The following is a 19,021-nucleotide window of genomic DNA, read 5'->3' on the forward strand; positions in this document are numbered from 1 at the left end:
AAACTTTTACATTCATCTATGACTGAATTATGTTGTGTTTAAAGGCCTTAAACATCTGCTTATGAAAATTTTAACATGTACGTCACCTCTGATTAGACACTGACTAAACCGGGGCCAGATACAGAATCTCTCCAACTTAAAACAATAATGTTTTTCAGCTTATAAAGCTCTTGCATAAATTGCTAAAAGGGCACTTCAGTGATTTAGTTGACATGTCAGAAACTTAGTGGGCTTTGGAGAGATGGATTATGAAAATAAAAAGGGCAAAAACTATGCAGCAAAGGTTCAGATGTCTTTGAGTATTGGTTCAAATCACTTCCAGTGCAACTCATGACATGAAAAGCAGTGAATTGGCCCTTTTACATTATTATCAGCCTTTAAAAGCGATCTATTTCATGGAGATGACTCCTACCAAGGGCCAAGGCACTTCACACGTTATACACTCCACAAGATTTAACATTAAAGTAGCAACAGTAGTCTTGGTGGCAGCTGAGTCTTTCGACCACTGGACTCCACAGATGATTTGTTAATTTGGGTACTTCAACTGAACTTATTGGAAAAAGTAAACAGCGGGCTGTAACCTCAGCCCATTAAAAATGGCAGCTGAGGTCTTTTTATTCTGAAAAGAACATCCTGAGTGAGATTCCCACAAATTTCCATTTTTCACACCTAGGTGTGAAACCTTCCCCATGGAGCCAACGCTCAATCACCATTGGTCACTGTGGCTTGTGACATCGTGAGGCCAACCAAACCCTAGATTCCACCGCTGCTCACTCTCCTCTCGGGACTCTCTACAAAAGAGGGTCAACCTGCACCTCCCCCGCTCTGATCTCTTCTTCACCTCTCTGCTGCATGAAGCAGCTAAAATTGATCTTCTCCCTGCTTCCCGCATAGCTCTTTAAACTCCACCATCGTCTCGCAGCAGAAGAATTGGACTTCTTCTTTCACGACAGAGGACACAAGAGCCTGTTTATTAATTCTGGTGATCTAAGTAAGGCCCGCTAACTGAGAGAGCAACATCAGACAGTTTAGCACCAGAAACAACAACACAACCAAGCTGAGTTAGCGCCCCTGGAAATGATGCTGCTGAGAATGGTGAGAGAGAATCAAAACAGTAACAATTTGGGCAATAAAACCAAAACAACAACTGCACCGCTTTAAGGGGTCATTAAAACTACATCATGACTATAACTCTGTGACAATGCAGATTATAATAAAGACAAGAAAGGTGTGAGTTGCTGCAGATTTTCTAAATATGACTATTGGTTAAAGATTTTCTAATATTGAAAGGAGATATGCCTTTAAAATATCAGAGAAAGGCTTGCTTAGATGGCGAAGTGCTCGCTGCATTGTGTAATCCTTACTGCATATCATTAGCTTTAAGAGCAAATACTGTAACCCTCCTTCCATTAACTGAGGTCACACTGAGGCACTTCTCCCTGAAAAACACACACACACCTAACACAAAGCTCTATTAGACTGATGTTAAAAGGTTCTCCACTCAGCTGGATGCTCCCTTTTCTCCCCAAACTGGCTCTGTGATGCAAATAAGACCTTGAACACATGACAAAAAAAAAAAGAGGCAGCTTCTTTAAAGTCTTTCACATGACTTGAGTAGAGCTAATAAGACTGCCTGTGTAAAGTAGAGGTAATCAGCTGTGTTTCAACAGCGTCAGAGTTATTTTTATTCTGTTCTGTCGAAAAGCAAACAGTTCACAAGCTCATTCATGAAAAGACACATTTTCAGCGGAGCAGAGAGGAGAGGAAGCCCTGTTATGTAACAAATAAGAGAGGGTAAGCGGACAAGGTATTAATAGTTCAGTACAGTACAATATTCTGCTTCTGTGGTTAAACTGAGACATTTGTTTGGACAGCTCGTATGTGGGTTACCCTTAAGGCTTCATTAAAGCTGGATCAATAGGGTGTGTGGAGGAGGGCGCGCACATATATTTTGTGAGTCTGGGGTATGAGTGCAAAGAGGAGAAAGAAGAGAAAGACATCAATTAAACAACTCAGAACCATAAAAGATGGAGCCATTTGTAAGCTATTGATTTCCTTAAAAGTATTGCAATTATGTGATTGTGTTTTTAAGGCCTCTGTGTCTGTTTTGTTGATTAGATCTGTTGGTTTTCCAAAGATTGTTTGACACAAGGCTGTCAATCACTGCAAGTGTGTGTATGTGTGTTGTGTGATGGGTGGGGAGCCAGCAGAATGTCACAGTCAGCGGTAACCGATCTCGCTGCTGAGAGTTGCGTGGGTGTCAGAGAAAGGGCAGAAGCACCAGCTTGCTCCAGAACGAGAAGCGACATTTCTTCCTCTGAGCCAAGATGCTTCACAACACCTGACTCTCATTCTGTCACACTATCAAACACGCATGCTCGTTCCATCCCTCTCTGTTTTGCCTTTGAATACACCCCTCCAGCAATTTGGCCTCACTACACCCCAACAAACAAATCGGACCAGTCTGGTGTTAAATTCCCATGCTCTCACACACATTTCTGTGAGGCAAGTCATCATGTCTGAGCGTTAAATGCTTCTGACGGATAAACCATTCATCAGAGGAGGAAAACGACTTCTGCACTCCTCTTACTTCATTCCTATGAAATAATGGCAAAGACGACGGCGCCTTTTGTATCTTCAGGCTCCCACTGTGCAAGGAGTTATAGCTGCAATAACAGTGCAGAGTATATCATGTCATCTTCACTCCAGTCACCCCCCTGATTCCTGGCAATCACTCTTCTTATACAAGATTTTATTTTGTTTTTCAAAATATATACCAACTATCACAGCTCTTACACACTGTGCCTACAAATAAAATACATCCAATTCCAAACAGATCAAAACATGAACTAAATCAGCATGCAAACACGTCCACAAACAGTCCAGCGGTTTATGATAAATATCCGAAAAGCTGAAGTCATTTCCATCAGCCTCTGTCGTACTTTGTGTTCAGTGCTAACTAGCATATGTTAGCATGCTAACTGAGATGGCAAACATGGAAAAAATTGGCTTTAGAGTCATCATAATAGCATGCTGACGGTAGCATTTAGCTTTGACTACAGAGCAGTTGGTTTGCTTGTAGACTTTTAGTCTTGTTGTACATCTTTGTTTTTTTTTGGAAAAGCCCTTGTTGAATATGAATCAAAGAGCCAGATGAGTAATTTAACACATTCTCTCTGGCCATACAGTAAACTTTACACATACTGGAAGAGCATCTGTCATTGTTTCTCAGAGGCTTTTGGGAGGCCTTGAAGTCACAAGCTCCTCATCTTTTGCCAGTAAATGTGAAAAAATGACTGTTTGAAGTGGTGACTGTAAAGTGATTGCAAGTTAATCTTGCAAGTGTGGAAAGTGGACTCTGTGGGCATGAATGTTTTGTAGTTTTTGAAAAAATGGCAAATACTGGAGATACACTAATTTTATTATGAAGATGGAGGAAATTTTTTTGATACGATCTGGGACTAATGTGTCGTGGCCTGTCGTGTTCCTCTGTGACTTTCAAAGGCCCCATAATGGTAAAAAAGACAGATTTGTGTTTTCTTTCCTATTCTAAAGCAGATACAGGTGCTATATTAATACTGTGAAAGTATTAAAATGCCCAATGCACAAAGAAATGCACACAGTCCGTGTTCAGTTCAACGCTGTGAAATTACGATGTCTCAACTATGCAATATAAAAGCAGAAAGTGTTGCTACAGAGCGATTACACTCATTTCTCGGCTGCAATGATGGTGCAGAGACACTGACAGCACATATGTGGAAGACCTGCAAACACTGACCAATCAGAGCAGCCTGGGCTTTTTGGGGAGGAGGTCTTAAAGTGAAAGGCACTAAAGCTGAACAGGTTCCTTCAGGCAGATAGTATGAGAAAAAATGTGTTGTTGTTTTTTTTTTAATTAAAGAATGTCAACATGTTAGAAATGCCAAATACAAGTAAGAATCTGGATATCAGCATAATATAGGAACTTTGAAGAAAAAGAGGCTTGTATTTAACTTAATTATAACAGTGGTTATTGATATTATCTAGGATGTGTTGCACCTGTTTGTGCCCTTTTATTGTTGTTTTTTTATTTTCTGTTTGTGTTCCTGCTAACCTCCAAAAAATAATCACAAATCCCTAAAAAAGCCAGACCCTAAGTCTGAATCTACTATGCAAAAGCTGCAGAAGAAACAAGATTAACAAATGTAGCTCACAAATCAAGCTTCAACACCAACGTACAGTATATATAATAGCAGAATGATTTAAAGAAAAAAACACTTCCAGCAGATAAGACAATTTGCCAGCAGAGATTGTAAATTATTCCACTCCCTTCCCTCGTTTTTTGATGCCTCCAGCTGCTATAGATGTAGATGTGAAGCTCCTGAACTGCAGCTGCCACCACAAACCAGCCTTCTAATCAATCAGCCTGAACACATCAGCCTGCAGGGACCACCACCACCACCCAAAGCACTCTTTTATGGGAAATACAAACTCTGCTATTTTCATCCAGCCCTGCTCCTTGGAGATCAGCGTGGTGGTCTTATATGCTCCACAGCAGGGTCACACCAAATCCCAGCTGAGAGATTGCCTTTCTGGATCGCATATTTCAATTCAAATGTATCCATCTTCAACTTGGGCCACTTCTTGTTGCCAACACTGCTTTTAAAGAATAGACAGGGGATGGTGTGGCAATGGTCAATTTCCCAGAGGGGTTTTCAGAGGTAATAAAATACCCCGTTTCACATTAGTTAGTCCCAATATAGGCAATTAAAAACAGACACGTCTCATTTTATTGCCAAAGCAGGGTCATTTTTAAGAAAGGTCATTTGTAATAGAATATTGCTGCTGTAAATAGAGACACACACAAATAAATAAAACCCGAACAGTGAGAAGCAGTTTCAAAACAAAAACTGCTGTCTATATTATAGGCTAACAGAACAAAGTAGACTGCATTTTCTACAAGTTAAGTAATAATTTGCAATCATCCACTTGATTGGTCCCTTACACAGAGTGCTACTTGAGATAGGAAATTAGATACAACTTGTTCTGCATTTATACTGTTGTGGCACCTCGGTTATTGAGTGCTGTGATTGAAATGTTTTTTTGTTCTGGTGTGTGTGCTCACGATTGTGTATTTGTACATATGTGTCTATGGGTTTAATCAGGTGAAGGATTTGGTTTTATCACCAATGTTTCTTCCTCTCATCGCTCCTCTCTCATCTCCAGGAGCGGCTGACTGAAGACGCTCTTCACTCCGGAGCGTCTCTCCCACATCGGCTCCATATTACCATAACGAAATTGAAAAGAAATTGAAATGGAAATGACTGCCACCCGGTGACTCAGTCCACATGACACTGGCAGAAAAATAGTGGCAAGACTGAGGGCGCAAGAGCTGCAATACAGGAGCTTTTAATTCTGGCCTCCCTCTAAGCGAAGAATACAAACAGAGAGCTCGTACCAAAACAAGTGAAAGAGACTATAAACAAGCAGAATGTAGGGGAGAGTGCTAACTTGTGTGTGAGAGCTTTTATGGGAAAATAACAAATGTTGCTCAGGCAGTATAGAAAAAGAACAGCTTCAATGTCAAGGACACTTTTCTTGGGAGGTTTTGTGGACTTTGCCGTGGATATTTTTTTGAAAAAAGAAAAGAAAATATTTCCCAAAGCTTGAACTGCTTACGTCTCATTGTCACATAGCGTTGTGTACATAGTATATGACTCATACAGAAGGCCATTCTTTCCTGTGAGAACCTCTGTGATCTTCAATGTACTTGCAAAGACTCCTTCCATTTTTTTCTGGCTTGAAATTTTCCTCGAGCAGGTTGAAAAAATGAAACTTCTGCAGCAGATTTTTGATGTATCACATGCACTGTGCCACAGTAAGGTAGCATAAAAACAAATTTGCTAAGATACTGATGAATGTAATAAAGCTCTACTTATACATTTTTCTCAGTGGAAGGCTCGTCTCCATGCTCAGCTAGCTAACATTGGTACCATGCTTGCTATTATAATACATCCATGGACCAGGCCTCCAAATAGCAAATTAGCCCCCAAGAAAGCAGCTCAGCCTTGCTTCTAGTATTTTCCCAGTGGCCACTCGTGGTATTGCAGCCAAAAACAATCCCCAGCGGCCCAAAAGCATTTTCGCCATAGATCACCATTGTAAAAAAGACGTTTGTAAAATTGTTGACAGGATAGCTCCAAACTAAACAAGGTCAATTATGGCTCTTTCTCTTATGATTTTCGGATCCATGGAAGTTTCACATTTGTTAAACTTTTCCTGAGGTAAAAAATTTGACTTAAAAAATCTGTGACATCATCACATTGTTAAGTCAATGAGTCAAGTAGAAACTCGCGGCCAGTGGGAGAAACACAACTGCATGGCAAAAAACACTCAAAGTTGATGTTCCTGTCATTTCTGCTGTGGTGTTTCTATCCATTCTTTAGAGAGGCATTTCCTGGTGTTGAACACTAGGGGGCTAACTCTATATACTACACAAGAATACAGACACAAAACAAAACTGTGGAAATGATGCATCACTGTTCTTGCTACTGTTTCACTATGTTGCTATTGTTTCAAGGATCTGATTGAATTTACGCTCTTCAGAATATATATTTAGATCAGGCATTACATGTGAGCCAATTCATGCATGAAAAACATTTAATCCCAAACCTCCAATCCAATTTGGTATGTGCTTGTTGCCCAGGTAAACTGATATAGCAGGCACACTGTAGCATTGCTGATAAAACTAATAAAAGCAGTGACTTCCTCACATGGTGCAGCTTGTTCCTTCTCTGTGGGCTCCTCCGCTTTGTGAGACTGGCCTTTGATCTTGTTCACCAGCATCATGAGGCGGCCTCTGATCGATGTGTCTTGCTCGGACTCGTCTTCCTCCATGGGGATTCCTGCACAACACAAACACAAACAGTGCATTCAGCATATTAGAGCAATATCTCTGCTCTTCCAGTGGGGCTAGCAGACATGTCAGGTGTATCATACATGGCATTGGATGTGCAGCATCTTCTATTTCTTAGCAATTTCGAGACGCTTTTTATTGTTCATGTGTGGAGGGTGCTGTGTTGTGTTGTCAGTGTTACTGTATGTGGCACGGCTGAAACTGCCATTAGATCTGTTGTACCACAGAGAGATGGGCAATTCAATTATTTATCAAAACATCAAGATGTCAGAGAAATGTGAGAGGCAATGAACTGTAACTCCTGCACCGGGAGACAGGAAGCTGCAGAGACGGGAAAAGAATTTCTGAGCACAGGCACTAGAACAATTCAGCTGATGGAAAAGACACAACTCTGTATGTTTTCTATATTTTCTTTTAGATTTTCATCCATGCTACCAGTTCATGCTACCTTTAAAAATGTATGTACTGAGTTCTACCATCAATTGAAACATTTACAATACATATTCAACCCCAATTCCAAAACAGTTAGGTACAACATATATAGGAGTAACATATGCTGTCATCCAGCAACGTGTTTTTCTGGGACGTCCCTGATTATTCCAACAAGACAATGCCAAGCCACATTCTGCATGTGTTACAACAGCACCCATAAAGGGTTTTGCAAGATCTGCATCTTACCACAGTGGAGCTGCAGCTGGTTGTGAAAATCATACAGTTCCTCCTGGATGTCTGCTGGACATGGACAGTCCTCGCCCATACTGAAGGTCAGCAGCATGTTGATCTGAAGTATAGAAACATAAAAGCAGACACATATAAACAATATCTGGAAATTCTCCCTCTTTCTAAGCCTTCTTTAGTTTCAAAAGCAATCGCCTGAGCATGATGTGATCTCACTGTAGGATTCACAGGGAAAAAAAACACTGCTTAAGTGGCTAATTCTCCCTCGGCACTCACGGACCGAAGGACACTATGACAAGTCATTAAAGTAGCTGTGAAGCGCTGAACTTTATCTCCAGCTGTGACCCTCAAGGGATACTGTATGTGTGTGTAAGCTTGCGCTCAGTGGAGCAATGACACCACAGAGAAGAAGGATGAATTCGCCTTGAGGCTTTGTTCCACACAAAAAAGAGAGCACTCGCAACATTTGAAGCAAGGACCAGTGCTCATTCACTCTGGAACCAAAATGAGGGAATGTTTTATATAAAAACTAAAAAGGGAATGTGAGGGTGGGGAGAGAAATTAGCCATGTATGTGGAAAATTAAAGAAGTTATGTAACATTTTTCCCTTGAATTATCCAGTTTCATGCATCATTTGAAGCAGTGAGCCTGCAGGCTTTCTTTGTGGTCAGTTATTATAGATGTGTGTGTGGCGTTTAGCCTCAGCGGCTGATTTGCACGTTTAGATCACATAAGTATCAATGAGGTCACATGGAAAACGTGAGAGTCATCAAAATCACACGAACAGAGATGCAAATTATGAAACTGCCGGGGTAAAGATGTTAATTACACTGTAAGTAGGTAAAAACATTTGACATGGAGTCATAGTCTATGGCAGTCTTATCCAAGACTTCATTTTAAAGAAGCACAAGTACATTTTTTTCAGTTTAAAATGACCTACTTATTAGTTTTAAGACAGTGACGGATGTGGTTTTCATGAGTGTGGATGCTGTTTCCCTGTCATCATTTGTGCAGTGTGTCCAGGTTAGCATAGATCAGTGGTTACCAAAATGTTTAAACCACAGAGAATGATTAGAGCTTTTCTCAGGAGTGTGTGGGAGTGTGCAGACTGTGTTTGATTGACATTCTCCTCATTCTCAAGTTAGCTTTGTTGCACCTGTCAGGTTTGGACAAATAACACTTTTATTTTCATCATTTTTATCGACGCACGGAGTTCAATCTGTCCAAATTCACCAACAGTAAGCAGCAGTCTAATGAGCCAGGATAAGTAAAAACACTTGTGCAGGTGTGCAAACAGAATGAATGTATTCATTTTGTTCTGTTATAAAGGTAAAAATAGTTTACATGTTAATTGTTCAAGGGAAAACATGATGTACATTGATGTGCACTGCATTGCTAATATTTGAATGCGTATTTCGACCATTTCGATATATTTTAACATAACATTGTATAAACTCTATATCATATAATATTCAGTATCCATCACAGCTTATACTATTCAGGGTTGCGGGGGACTGGAGCCAATCCCAGCTGACATTGGCCAAGATGTGGGGTGCATCCTGGACAGGTCGCCAGACTATCACAGGACTGACACAAAGAGAAAGACAAGAATTCACACTCACACTTCCACCTACGGGCAACTTAAGGTCACCATTGACCTAACCTGCATGTCTTTGGACTGACGGAGGAAGCCATATCATGTAATATGAAACATGAAATTCCAGTAATGTTATTGGCACCTGGTTTTTGATGTGGTAAATGTACAATAAAAAAAAAAAAAAACAGCACATCTTTGTACTGATTTTTGCCTTTGCCTTTACATAAGGCACACACTGGCTTAGATACTTGGAACTGGTGAACACATGTTAGCACACTAGCACAAAAGAAAAAGGTAGTTACCTTTATAAACAGACATCTGCATATGTATGCAGAATCTATAGGCAATGGTACAAGATTTTGTTATCTGGATTCCATTTGTAATCAGAGTAGTATTGACCAATCATGAGGCTGAACGCATGTGCAGAAATGCAATCTTTAACCCCATAGGCTAATGCCTGAAGACAACATAGTGTTATTAGCTTTTTTATTTATCTGCCTTCATATTCAGAATTCTGTTCATAGAAATTAGCCAAAATAACCAGCGCTTGGAAGAGAAGTCTTGGCCTAGATATACACTGGCTACACCAGAACCCCCAAAATATTGGCAATTGCCCCAAGAGACTTATCCTCGTCAATAGCCAATGGGCTTCGAGACTGATTTATGCGTGACCTGAAACTACACCCTCTGCTGATTTGTACATATTAGTTTCATCAGTGTTTCTAATCACTTTTACGTTCTGCCCATCAAACCTGCAGTGACTATGAACTCATCTCACCTGCTCCTGAGGGGGCGATCTAAACTCTTTGGTCTTCTTTGCCGTAACAGCAGCGGACATGTTTAGAGCCAGCATCAGCTCGTTGTAGCGGAACTTCTGGTTGTACTGTAGCTTGGAGACAAAGCTGTCGGAGAAAGACACGATGGCCTCGATGCGGTGCTTCAGCTCGCAGTCACAGAAATAGTGAAGTAGCTCACACATCTGTGGAACAGACAAGGGGAGGAGACAGACAGCAAACATCGTTGCATCACTCTTGCGCACCTAGATGCAGCTGTTACAAGCAAGTCTATTGGGGATACATACAAACAGCCATATGGCTTCACATCATCCCACTTATTAAAGAAACATTTAAGAGATCATTTGTTCGATACGAGACAGAGCCATTTCATATCTGACTGACTTCTGAATGGGTCTATTACAGTGGAGCAGTTATGGAGCATGGGATTGAGAGCGAAGCTGTGTTCGTCTGTAGGAGTGAATTGACACTTGTAGATGAAGATGTTAATTGATTTTTACATGTTTTGGCGATTTACTTCAGAGGTTTACGCAAAGGTTTAACACATGTAAGATGATGCCAGATCTGTTCCTGTGTGCTCATTATCACCTGTCGTTTGACGGGCTCTGGCAGCCTCTTCTCCAGCAGCCCTTTGATTGGTTGTTTAGCCTCTTTGGCCGCCTCCTCTTCTCCCGCTTCTACCGCTTTTTCCTCCGCCCCTGTAAGTCCTTCTTTGTCTGTGGCCCCGGTGGTCCCCTCCTCACGTGCCTCTCTGAAAACATTTGGGTCAATGAGCAGTAAAATCTTATGGACATCCTCACTACCTAACACACCCATGGTCAGCAAGGTGCTGATGAGTTTCAAGATCGGCACAAACTGGTACTCCACGCCTCCTCCCACCGGATCTCGGATGTGGTGGCCGCCACCCTGAACAGCCTCGGTCAACATTGAAATTGATTTCTCCTTCAATATATCCAGTGGGATTTGAGGACTATAGAGATGCTGCTCCCGTTTGGTGCTGATGAAACAGGGAGGAGCAAAGTTGAGGCGAGGTTTGAGTGAGGTACTAAGCCCCACCCCTGGCGGGAGGTGCTTTTTGGAAGCGTCAGAGAAGAGGCGAATAGAACGCGTCTCAGCCGTGACGGGGATGATGAACTCGTCTTTCATCATGAGCCGAGCCTCTTTTGCTGTCTCCAGGTGCGTGCTGATCAGAATATTGTAGAAACCCTCGCGTAACATGCCCGACAGGTACTGATTGTCGATAGTGTATAAGAGCTGTGACTGGTCCAGATGGCTGCAGAGGGCGTGGGCCACGCGGGTGTTTCCCAGAGCGCAGAGGGCACAGTAGAGCTTCAGGGTGTGATAGTGGAACTTCCTCATGTCCTCCTGCTCAGACAGCTCCATGATGTCGACACACCTTTGAAAAGAAGTGAGGGAGGATGAGCAAAATACATTCTATTGTTCTGATCTACTCTATTCAGAGGCCAGACAGGTGTTGTGTACCACACAGGATAATAAAGTAAGGGTCGCTGTGGAGTCTAGTCCTCTAGTTTACCTCTTGCACATGTATGGAAATGCACACAAATATATTAGGAAAGTGCTCTCAGTAGAGTTTAGCAGTTTGTAAGTAAAATGAATAAAGTATTTTTGTATTGTATAATCTCAGTTTTCTTTAAGATGTATAGAATTGTGTAATGGTGCTGTAACTATGAGTCCTGGGTTTGCCTCACTGTATACACTTAATAAGAGAACAATCAACAGGACAAGACGAGTTCTTAATTTCAAATTTATAAGTCGTTATTTATTCCTCCTGGCTCCCTTAAAGTGGCAAATAAAACAACAAGGATTTATTCACCTCGTATGGTGCCAAACTTTAGTTGATCATAACACACTGGGTATGGGATTAATGTGCAGGTCTTTAAAACGAGACAAAATGTCAGTTTTTCAGCCTTGACAAAGGCCAAAATGTGGCCTGTTTGAGACTAGGTAAGGCTTTTTTTTAGCAAAGATGATTGACGAAAATGCCTTTTGATATGAGATTTTCTCTATGTATGAGGCAACTACCAGCCAACCAAGAGGAGTGAGGAGTAAGCAGTATGAACCACTAAATAAAACAGGTTTTTCTGGGAATCACACAAACTACTAGAGGTACTTGAGCATACAGTCATAAATGTGCACACAAAATATTAGGGTGATTAGTCAAATAACTTGCAAGATAAACTGCAGAGAGACACACTCACACAGGCACTTACACAATCCCACATGCGTGCACACGACCAAACTCATGATCATCTCGAGGCTTACACCTGGCAAAGATAACGGCTAGATACATATAAGCACACTATGTCATGTCCTGCACCTGTTCTCCTCAGGTATATGTACGGCCAACATCTGCAGGGGCTCCACACACTGGACCACCCAGCCATGTCTCTCATTGACCCTGGCTGTTTCCACCTTGAGGAAGGTGTTAGGCATGCGGCTCCACAGCACAGCATTGATGGTCTGCACATCTAGACGGGGCGGACACTGGGGCACGGGGTTCTTATGTTCACTCTTAAAGATGGCGGACGACAGAGGCATGGCATTCTGGAGAGGGCACAAAGACATCGAGGGGGAGATTAAAGGAATACTTTTCTTTTTCTTTTTTTCTCACAGCTTAAAAAGTTTTAGTTTTTTTTCCAATACTTACAATCAAAGTGCCTGTGTAATGCAGATATAGTACCATTTATATAATAATTGCATTTCTTTTCTTGTCTCTACTTTAATTTCTTTTTTCCTCATTGTTTTTGTTAAATACAAATATATAAGAAATATATATATATATATATAAAATACTTCCATATCCACATATACTGACTTATTTTCACATATACATATGATTGTAAACCAACCTTTTTAAACATTATTTATACACAACTTTGGAATTATGTTCCCTAATTTTTTTCCTATTGCCAAATCAAAAAGCAAAGTTTTTTTTTTTTTTTTTTTTTTACAAAGGGGCTTTTTTTTATATTTTTTACACTAAATTTTTTCCCCACTGAAAAAATGATGCTATCATTGTTCTAAAGAAGAAGTAATTTGTCATATTTGTTGTGTCAGTGCTATCTTTTTTTCTTAGTCATGCGACATCTTCTCGCTCTTTTTTCCACTACCATATTCACATATACTGACTTATTTTCACATATACATATGTACACTTACATATACACACTTGGAATATTCCTATTTTTCTATGCAAAACAAGCAGTTACAAGGCTTTTTTACACTAATTCACTACTCTGACCTCCATAATCTTACCTTTTCCTACAGTTTAAAAAAAGAAAAGAAATTCAATTGAACTGCATGAAAAAATGATGCTATCATTGTTCTAAAGAAGAAGTAATTTGTCATATTTGTTGTGTCAGTGCTATCTTTTTTTCTTAGTCATGCGACATCTTCTCTTTTTCTTCTCCTCCAAACAACTGACACAGGTACCCTTCTTGTTAGTGAAGCTTTGCAGACATAAGCATGCTATAATATTACCCTAGTGGACCTAGCTGGAGGGTGTGAAGCTGTATAATGCTGTGTGGGGGCTGCATCTCTGAACACAGTGTGAGGTAGACTAAGGTACTGCGGGAAAGGTTAAAATGAAAAGGAGCCGACTGTGAGCAGTAAAATTGCATTTCCTCAATCAATACTGTGTGTGTTTGTAGGATTTCGGCTTCTTTCTTCTACATTGTTATGGCAGGCATCACACTGCACAGGCAACAAGGTTGTTGTAATAGAGCAATTAAGGGACTCCACCTTTATTTTCGCTAGCTCAAACTGGAAGAGGTTAGGGCTGGTGGGTCGCACAAACACAGCAGGGAAAAGCTTGGTGTTTGGTTCCACCTGGAGCAGAGAGAGAAGAGCAGTGAGTCAGTAACAGGTCAGAAAACAGAAAGTATATATCAAATGCTTAAGAAGCAGTGAAAGACCATGACTTGCAGAGAGCAGTTTAATGATGCATCATGAAACTTGACTACTTAGTATGTGTATGCATGATCATTGGAGTGTGTCATTTAGCAGTATGACTCAGCGCCGGGTGAAGCCGCACAGAGTTTCAGTGAGGGAGAACATAAGAAGATTATACGTAAGGTGCTTCAAGGTTTAGTTCTCAGAGTACATCTGTGCAGGGAAATTCTAAATCTGAAATTCAACAATACAGACGTCACCGCTCTGTAAGGAAAATATGCAAAGATGAGTTAATCTCAAGGTCAAGGAGAAAAACTGCAGACAGAGAAAGAAGAGTATATGGACGCTTAAATGGGTAGTAATTGTGACTTACAGGTGCATGGATGCATTAATGAATAACTGTCGACACAAATGAAATAGTGATCCTAGAAAACAATGTATGGACTCAAATGATCACTCTCATTAATCTCTTATGACACACTTAAAGTGTGGCAGTGTAATTATCTGCAGAGACTCTGCATTTCTCATGCACTTGCTAAACTGTACATTTTCCTACAACAAAGTAATGCACCAAAATTCCTAAATATCCCATGTTATCATGATCCAGTAATTTTGGTATAATCCATGTATATGGGAAGGCTTAGATCACATGAACAATGTGCTAACAGGAGTAAAGAGGGTCCTCTAAGGAGGCAGGGGTGGTGTATGGGTAACAATACAGAGGACTTTTCCCAGGAGACTGCTGTTTGGACTGCTTGGACTTTGAATGATCTTTTGAGTCATTTTAAGGTACATTGTCACCACCACAGTAATTCAATTTGCCTCAACCTAATGACATAACTTAACGTTTAATACATGGCGTCAGTCATGGGGTGCTCATACGAACCATTGTGTGTGCGTTTTCATAGTATCTCCTAAAATAGTTTCATATGGATATGCTGATTTCCCTTCTTGTTTTGCTGTGTTCTGTATGTTTATTGGGCATGTAAGCCAATAACAGCATACAAAAGAGATCAGGACTTTGCAAAACGGTAACGAGACCATAAGCAGCTCACGTCCAAGAAGGAGCTACGAAAACTGCTGACACAGCACCTAAACAGTGCAAGTATTGCGAGGTGAAACGCCTTGAGGACAAAGCTCGTTCCAAAACAAGAGTGACACTGGGGCTGACTTTCACTTTCACTTTAGCTGGTGGGCACTAAAGGAGAGGATTAGGATGAACAGTGATGTGGAGTTGGCCTGTTTTCTGTTAGAAAATAGGTGCTGGCAGTTAGCTTAGTTAGCTTGCTTAAGTATTGGCTTTTCCATTACATCCAATTTAATGTTCCTACAATAGAAGCTTGCAGTATAGGTACAGGTAGCGTTGGGAGGAGGGGCCAGGTTGCAGTGTTGTGTTTACATAATAGACAATTCCAGCATGGTATGCATTTAAAAGTAATTTTACCATACTCTGCAAGTCCTTACAAAGTTTAAGAACATCTCAAAACTGGTTCAAGATCTAAAAACGTTTTCTTCTGCATATTAAATCCTAGATTTATCACCTTTTTATACTGTATCTACTTCATAAAAAATTATATGACTTTGGCTTGGTTTATTCCTTTAGATTGTACACCATATGTGTTCAGTACCTGGTAGGAAGTAGATATTTCCTTGCCATTGACAGTGAATGTCACCAGGCCTGTGGCCAGGTCTATCAGGCAGCCAATCTCCAGGTCAACGTTGCTGCGGCTCGAAGCGTGAGCAGCATTGGTCACATCACCACCCCACACCATGTAACAGTTACTCCTCTTCACACTGTTAGAGTGCAAATATAAGTCATTCATCTTGTCTTGACACACATTACATTTTGATTAAAAAAACAGTTTTAAGTAAAGAATTTTAAACTGTTGCAAGAAGGAAAAAACAGTCTCACCTCTCATGGACTCGTCCTCGCTCATCACCCAGGGTTACAGTGACTGATCGGTTTTTACTGAGGTTGAAGTTGTTGCTATAGTAGTGGTAGTCGGGGGTAACCCATCCAACCCACACACCGGTGGGGTCCTGGCCAGCGAAGACCCTTACAGAGTGGTAGTACTATAACAACACATGCAAGAGTTAACCAATGCTGCAGGTGTTTGCACCAAATGGTACCAAAACAATAAATAAAAAAGGTTCTTCATTACTGTGGTGATGCTGCTGTAGTCCACTCGTCTGCTCTCATCACTGTGCCTCACAGATCTCAATGGATATCTATTGAAAACCACATTCAAAAGGAGATTATGGATATTAAAGTCCTCAGCTCTAAATGGCTGAGTAACATTCAAAGCCATTTTACGATGTCTGATACGACCAAACATCTTTCGCCACATGATCACTGCATACTGCTGACACTGAACATGATATCATGATTGTCAACGATATAAAAGTTGATCAGCAAACAGTAGGTATGGTGTTTTGTCAGGATTTGTTTGCAGTATGGCAAGTTTGTGATACTGAAGAGATGAGTACCTGTGTTTGACTTTAAGGATATCTTCCTCATGTACTCCATTCATGTCTATAATAGGATTGGGTTTGAAGAAGGAGTGGAACTCAACAGGCATGCTGAGGCGACAAAACACCATGTCAGCATTGCTGTTCTGGGTGCCAAATGTCTTGTGGGTGACTTTAAGACAGGGGGGGCTGTCGATGGTGCCATCAATCCTGGTAACCTGCAAACAAGAGGACAGTCTTTGCATCTAACTATAAAGCAAGGAATCTGTCTGTCTGTCTGTCTGTCCTTCACATATCTCTAGAACTGGTCATCTGATCGACTTCACGCAAAGCGGTTCTTAAGAAAGCTGCTAGCAGCAGTGCTGTAGGCCAAACAAGCAGCCGATTCTGAACCTACTTTAGATTAAAGCACACTGACTCCCATATGACAAAAGCCTTGTTGGCTACAATCACGTAGAAACTGGGCTAATGTGGGTTTCAAATGAAATGTCACAGCTACAGTGGCTTGGAAAATAGCCATAGGGAACATTGAATATAATTAATTTTATGTTAATCAGACCAGAAAAGAGATAAGAATTAGGCTCACTAGCCACTGTAAAATGAGATTCCTTCACCTCACTCCCCTCTGCCAGAAGACACATTTACTCTATAGAAAGAGGGCGGCTGGAGATGGACCTTCAGTTAGCAGCTGTAACAATACAGCTCGCCAAAACCCCAGCGCCTGGAGTCCCAGCGAGCTGCTTGTCAGCGATGAGTTTAACCTGTGTAAAGGCAGCAAAAGAAAGTTTGCTGATCTGGTGAAGAGCTGAGGCAGTCCGAGATCAGACCTCCAGTACAGGAGTCTGAATTCAAGTTGCTGCAGCCCATTTCTGCTATTTTCCAAGCTGCTGTAGCTTTCATGTTTCTAAAGACTCGCATGGCGTTGGTGTCCATGGAAACACAGCCACCAAGGCTTCAGTTAAACAGAAGTGGCTGCAGTTGGACAAGGTTGGAAAAACGACAGATGCACCAGGCACATTTTGAAAAGGTACTGCATTGGTTCATCCAATTGTCTAATTAATACCAACAAATAGAGTCTGTGCTTTTGTTCTTACTGCGATGTGGTTGTGGTCCTTCGGCACATTAACGAACGTTGGCAGACGCTTGCTGAACCACATGGTGACCTCGCGATTCATGTTGACAGCAAAGGGTTCGAATCCTTCCTGAAGGCCGCACATGGTGTAGTACTTGAAGGTGCTGGCGTCTTTCCCCAGATTCATTCGGCCCACCTGGGACAGACCGAGACTACACACTGGAATAAACCCTGAAGGACGGCCAGAGGAAGCAAAGGAGGGAGAGCAAAAGAGGAGAGAATAAATAGCCTCTAAGAACACACACAGTAGGAGGGCAGGGAAAATCAATCCAGCTTTTGCAAAAAGGCAATTTACAAGTGTCACATTAAATAAGGGTGATTTCATTACAGGGAGCCACTTATTTTTCGCTTACATCCCCAGCGTGGTCATTCTGGGTTGCGGCTCCCTGCCCTGCATGCGAAGGCTTCATTAAAAGATGAGTGACCAACAACTTTTTCTATAATTACAGGTCTGACACCCTCTCACCTTAAGCTTCTACATCAGGCTCTGTTACCACACACATCACATCCACAACATATAAACTTTCTCACCGTCCTCAGTTTCAAAGTCAGTGAAGCAGAGTTCAGAGCCCTTGGTGGTGATGAGGATCTCTCCGTTAAGGGTGAAGATCATGGACTTGTCCTCCATGTTGATCATGCAGCCCACAACGTCCCCAGCATGCCAGCACCGCCCGAACAAACGGCTGCCCATGTTCAGACAGTGGCCCTTAACACAGCACGTGCAAATATGACATAAAACACTTTTTAGCATATATATCACCATAAGTCATCTTTCTCATGTAATTTATTTTCAGTGTTTTAGTCTTTACAACAATTCTTTTTTTGAACATGGTCATTTTTTTATGGAGTAACATAATTTTAGTTTTATTTATATCAAAAACTTCAAGTATGAAGTATTTAAGTAAAGAAAAAGTTGAGGCATGGTCAAGGTAAGTTAGTGCAGACAGTATGAAGAAAATTACACTTGATCCAACAACATTACAATCAAAGATTTCAAAAAGAAACTGACTTTAGAGTAGGATTCTACTGATTTGAAAAAATGTTTTTTCTGCCAAGTAATCAACATGAATCCCACCAAACAATTCTGTGGATTATTTGGCGATTGATTTAGATTTAGATTACAGCTTACCCTGTATCCATCAAAGACGAAAGCGAGCTCATCCGTGCCAAGCTCCACATCCGGCTTACATCCAGGTCTGGCCCAGCCTACTCTCATGTCTCCTCCCGTCACAGCCTCGAATTCAAAGTACCACTTCCCTGTCGTCACCGCGTACGTCCTCTCCACTCTGAAGAAGCGGATCTTGTCGATGCTTAGCCGCTCAACAACTTGTCCTGCCGGGTGGACAGGACAGCCACATTGTCAGGTTGTAGATTACTGCTTAAAAACCATCAGAATCAGTCAAAGAAATACGGAAATTATAAAGCAGAACCATTAATTGCAAGATTTTAACACTGTGGGAGAATAAAGGCAATCACTTCACATCACTGTTTTCTTTCACTGTCGATTCAAAGGGAGTAGGAGGCAGGATCCTTTATCTGGACTA

The 19,021-nt window shown here is 41.2% G+C and overlaps 1 protein-coding gene across 1 annotated transcript in view; it reads right to left on the minus strand.

Moving 5' to 3' along the window:
* The window catches only part of LOC121953328 (ryanodine receptor 3-like), a 112,216-nt gene that overhangs the window by 53,487 nt on the left and 39,708 nt on the right, over positions 1 to 19,021 (minus strand). Inside the window, exons 26-38 of the mRNA XM_042500355.1 lie at positions 18,607 to 18,809; positions 18,009 to 18,183; positions 17,440 to 17,648; positions 16,364 to 16,563; positions 16,039 to 16,105; positions 15,789 to 15,949; positions 15,505 to 15,670; positions 13,727 to 13,813; positions 12,303 to 12,529; positions 10,553 to 11,360; positions 9,949 to 10,149; positions 7,574 to 7,676; positions 6,753 to 6,884 (exon numbers count right to left, since the gene is read on the minus strand). Of these exons, the coding sequence (XP_042356289.1) occupies positions 6,753 to 6,884; positions 7,574 to 7,676; positions 9,949 to 10,149; positions 10,553 to 11,360; positions 12,303 to 12,529; positions 13,727 to 13,813; positions 15,505 to 15,670; positions 15,789 to 15,949; positions 16,039 to 16,105; positions 16,364 to 16,563; positions 17,440 to 17,648; positions 18,009 to 18,183; positions 18,607 to 18,809 (2,739 nt within the window). The remainder of the gene's footprint in view (positions 1 to 6,752; positions 6,885 to 7,573; positions 7,677 to 9,948; positions 10,150 to 10,552; positions 11,361 to 12,302; positions 12,530 to 13,726; positions 13,814 to 15,504; positions 15,671 to 15,788; positions 15,950 to 16,038; positions 16,106 to 16,363; positions 16,564 to 17,439; positions 17,649 to 18,008; positions 18,184 to 18,606; positions 18,810 to 19,021) is intronic.

Source organism: Plectropomus leopardus, chromosome 14 (genome assembly GCF_008729295.1).
Source record: "Plectropomus leopardus isolate mb chromosome 14, YSFRI_Pleo_2.0, whole genome shotgun sequence".
Taxonomy (NCBI): Eukaryota; Metazoa; Chordata; class Actinopteri; order Perciformes; family Serranidae; genus Plectropomus; species Plectropomus leopardus.